Here is a 4450-nt window from a genome sequence, read left to right as displayed (position 1 = left end):
TTATTTTCAGGTATGAAAGAAATCATCCGCTGTGCATTTGCTCATTTTAAAGATATTACTTGGAGTCATTCATGACATATTTCAAAAGACGTTGCATTCGAGTCGTTGAGTTCATCAAGATTATTATTGAGTCAATTATAATTGGATATATTATGAAATGGTATGCATGCCGTCAACTGTCGATGTAATGAAAGTTTGTCTTTTAAAAACGAATGCAATGTTTGTAAAATGTATCATATAGAAGTCAGGTACCTCGCGATGTAATCAACTATTATGAATCGTTTATAATCGATATGGACTTCGTCCGGATGAATTAGAACGGGTCGTTTTACCAATTATATTGTATAATTTGTGATTAAGAAATATAGGTCAATTATATACTTTAATCTGTAAGTAAGAAATTTAAAGAGCTAAAATTATGATTTTAATTTAGTTAATTTATTTTTTTCAATCACTCGCAATCAACTTGATCAAAAAAAATTTAACGACCATATCGACATTGAATGATCTCATTAATCACTCACACACGCATTAGGAAAGACAAGAATTTTTTATACATAATTACTTTGTATTTTGAGATATACAGAGTAACATATAAGGTTGACATCTTTTATTAATAGTAGTAGAATATGCATATCGGTATGTTCAGTTAAGTTTGTTCATACTCTTGTCATGAGGACATAGTGCTAGTTCGTGTTGTGAGTTCGTGTTGTGCACCTTTTGCACTTTTTTGATGACTAGGACGTGTTGTGTTGTTTAGTGGAGTAGTGGTGGTGTTGTGAGTTGGTGTTGTGTTAGTGGAATGCTGATGTGACATTTAATTTTGTCTTTTTCTGTTTTATTTATTTGTTTTATTTTATTTTTATTGTTAAAAATAAAAATAAAAATTTGTTAAAAATTAAAAAGACATAAAATTAATAACATTAAATAAAATAAAGTACATAATTAAAAATACAAAATAAAAAAAATACATAAATTAAATACTTAATATAAAAAGATGAAATAACATAAAGTGATAACGGACAGGTACTTGAAAGTGGTACATCGTGATCATCAACATTTGCGTTTTGTGAATTGCTTGGAGTGTTAGCCATTTTTTTGTAAATAAAGATGAAATTGGGAGTGTTTGAGGTAAATTGTGTGTATTTTTGTTGAGTAAAATGGGGATATATATAATAGTAAAAATAATTAAATTTTTTTCTTCCCAACGGCTCTCCCCTCCAACGGATCAATTTTTCTGGCAAATCAAAAAGCAACACGTGGAAAAAACGTCCGTTGGGAGCTCCGTTGGAGTCTCACCAACGCCGGCCCAACGCCGCGATACGGCGGAGAGTTGGCGTTTTCAGGTATCCACGTCGGCAACAACGGGGTTGTTTAACCCCGATACAAATGGTCTAACAGTTTTACTTGAAATAAAAAATAATAATAATAAAATAAGAAATTACATGACATTTTCAAAAACTAAAAAATGTTATAATATATCCAAAATCCAAAATATATAATTAATCGGTGGAGAATCTAAATACTGATCAAGCCCTGATAATTTTCAAGAATACTAAACACAGTAATTAAGATGGACATTTTTTACTTTTACCATGATCCTCAACAATTCCATGATTCCCAGCCAACATCAAATACTTATCCCTTCTAGTTAAATTTGTGCACTCAAATCCCAAAACATCACCAAGTTTTTGCTGAATATAATTTGCCACGTCATGGCTAGACTTACCACCAACACCACAAGTGAGTTCCTTAGCCAATTTACCAGTCACTTTAACATGGTAACTTGGTCTAGGATTCATTAGAAAGAAAATAGGGTCCAAACATTTGAGCCCACTAGCTGTTGTCCCGTAAAACATGGTCACCTGTGTGTTCATTGCAACAGGTACAATCTCATCTGTTAACTCAGCAAACAACGAGCTGAATCGCAACAAATAAGGCTCCCTACACGTTGTTCCTTCGGGGCACACGATCAAATCGCCTTCGCTTAGTAAGTTGTGCATTGTTTCACCATCTTGCTTTCTGTCGCGTGTTAACCTGACTGTTTTTATGGGTGAAATAGCTTCTGACATTTTACTTAGACTATAAGTGACCGCGGTCATTGATTTACCAACGGTCATGGTTAAAAAAACCGGGTCTAAAAGGGTTCGATGGGTGCACACAAAGAGCACACCGCTTCGTTTACTTTTGTTCTCCCATGAGTAATCACAGCCTTGTATTGATATGTTTACTCCGGTTAAAGCACCGATGATACGAGACACGGGATAAGGCAAAACAATGCCTACAAAAAGCCTTATAATTGCTAACAAAATCCCAAGAGGAAACCATAGAATCATGCATAATGTTGCTAATGGTGTTGGAAAAAAAGCTAGCCTTCCATCATGAAAGACTAGTGGTTTTGGGTACTTTTCTCTTGGCATAATTGTTCTTGAGCTACTTTTTCCATCTTCTTTGTTCACAAGATAACCTTCCTGTGATCAAATCATTATATGTAGAGGTTAAATTAAACAGCTTCATTAACAATATAGTTTAAAAACTAGGTAGATTAGAGCTAATGGACTTAACAAAAATAATCTAAAATACGCTTCACCCCAGGGGAAAACAGAGAAATTTCATAAGGGAGTGTATGATATTCAAACCTAACCATTTTATGAAATACTGCAAATGAGACGAAAAACTCGCGCTTTGGTGCGGTGTCGTTTCGGTTGATTAACCGCAGGGGTGGTTTTTGGCAGTTAATGGTCGATTAATTAAACATAGAAAAGAAAGGAATAAAAAAGAAAGGGGAAAAAAGTTACAAAGAAAAAAAAAGGGAAAAAAAAAGTTTTTATAAAAAATTAGACATTATAATTTTACCCCTGAAATTGAGGTTAATGTGGGCTGCCACAACTCACTATGATTAGTATATATAGATAATAATATGAGTTATATATATTTATGGTTAGTTGAAAGCATGTGTTTTACCCACATCCACTAATAAACATAAAAGTGGTTTGTTAATATCAAATGGGTCTTTAGTTTTATAGCTAGGAGGGTTCAAAGATTCATTCATTCCTAACAAGATGCACACACTTATTTACCATATCAAGTTTTTCAAATAAACAATTAAACTAAACTAATTAATAGTCATTCAAGAATGATTTAAAAGTCATACTATGCATACCTTGCACTGGGAGATAAAGAGTTGATCATGAAAACCACAACTTCCAACACCAATATCTGGCTTTTTATCATTTCCAAACCATTCTTTTACCACTTTATGTTTCACAAGCACCCCTTCACTTTTTACAAAACCACTAAAATACCCCCCAACATTATGCAACTCAGTCCCCATCACATTAGCAACACTTAAATATTCTTTACAAAACCCTTCAACCATCACCCTTGGCACTCTTGTAAAAATCAATACTTTAATCCCATTATTCCTTGCAGATGCTAATAATTCATGAACTTGAAGGTTCAAATTCTCAAGGTAAAACTTGGGTAGAACTGCCCTGCTTACATTCTTCATGGTCTTCAACTTAAGCCCACAAAAAGATATGAAAATCATCATCCTTAAACCTAATTCATGGTCAAGAACAAGTAACAAAGGGTAGGATAATAGCAAAATAAATGCTCTAATTATACTGCCACCTTCAAATGCAACTAACATGAAATATGGAAAGAAAGATTTTGAGTTTAACAATAAGGTGTTTTGAATGTCACATACTAAAGTTTCTTGATTTTTATTAAAACAACATTTTGTGAAACTAGGAAATGTTGGAAGTTGTTGGTGTGGTGATTTTTGAGATTTAAATAAGAAAAAGCCCTGATTTTTAACCTTCATTGCAGCTTTGTAACATGAATTTGCTAGCAGTTGGTATACTAACCAGTCTACTAATTTGAGAAACACCATTAAGAAATCCATTTGTGTTATGGTGTGTTTAATTTGTGTGTGTGTGTGTGTGTGTGTTTCTTGAGAGGAGTATGGGATATGAAGGTCATATTTATAAGAAATAATTAATTAAAGAGGATGTAGGAGGTTGACAAACGATCAAATGGTTTATGTTTTTTTCCGCCTTTTTTATATCTGTTATTAATTGAGGATTACAATTTACAACATTTGGTTAGCTACATCATGGCGTTAACTGCGTACTCAATAATCTTGATTTACTCCCTGCCATTTGACTTTGCATGTACAATAAATAATGATGTGTTTGGTTAGTTTGACTTTTAGTAAATCTCTTTTATCTCTTTTAAATATAATAAGAAAGAGTAAAATAGGTCATTTAAAGTAGACACAACTAATCATAGTTATTCATTCAATTTCCCATCAATGATCTAGACTATTGATTCTTTTCTAATCTTGATTATGACCTCATAATCTTGGGCTTCACTTAGTTGATTACAAAAATACCCTTATAATACAATGAAATAGCGGACTGTTTTTAAATTTTAAATAAATGGCGGC

General features: G+C 32.8%; 1 protein-coding gene across 1 annotated transcript; it reads right to left on the bottom strand.

The window, feature by feature from the left end:
- Positions 1 to 1568: 1568 nt before the first annotated feature.
- LOC139896029 (glycerol-3-phosphate acyltransferase 1-like) lies at positions 1569 to 3907 on the bottom strand. Its single transcript, XM_071878607.1, has 2 exons — positions 3164 to 3907; positions 1569 to 2471 (listed from the first exon to the last, which is right to left on the bottom strand). The coding sequence occupies exons 1-2, from the start codon at positions 3905 to 3907 to the stop codon at positions 1569 to 1571; spliced, it is 1647 nt and encodes a 548-aa protein (XP_071734708.1).
- Between the last annotated feature and the right edge of the window lie 543 nt (positions 3908 to 4450).

Source organism: Rutidosis leptorrhynchoides, chromosome 3 (assembly GCF_046630445.1).
Source record: "Rutidosis leptorrhynchoides isolate AG116_Rl617_1_P2 chromosome 3, CSIRO_AGI_Rlap_v1, whole genome shotgun sequence".
Classification (NCBI taxonomy): domain Eukaryota; kingdom Viridiplantae; phylum Streptophyta; class Magnoliopsida; order Asterales; family Asteraceae; genus Rutidosis; species Rutidosis leptorrhynchoides.
Note: the sequence above shows the minus strand (reverse complement) of the source record. Positions and strands in the feature narration are given on the sequence as shown.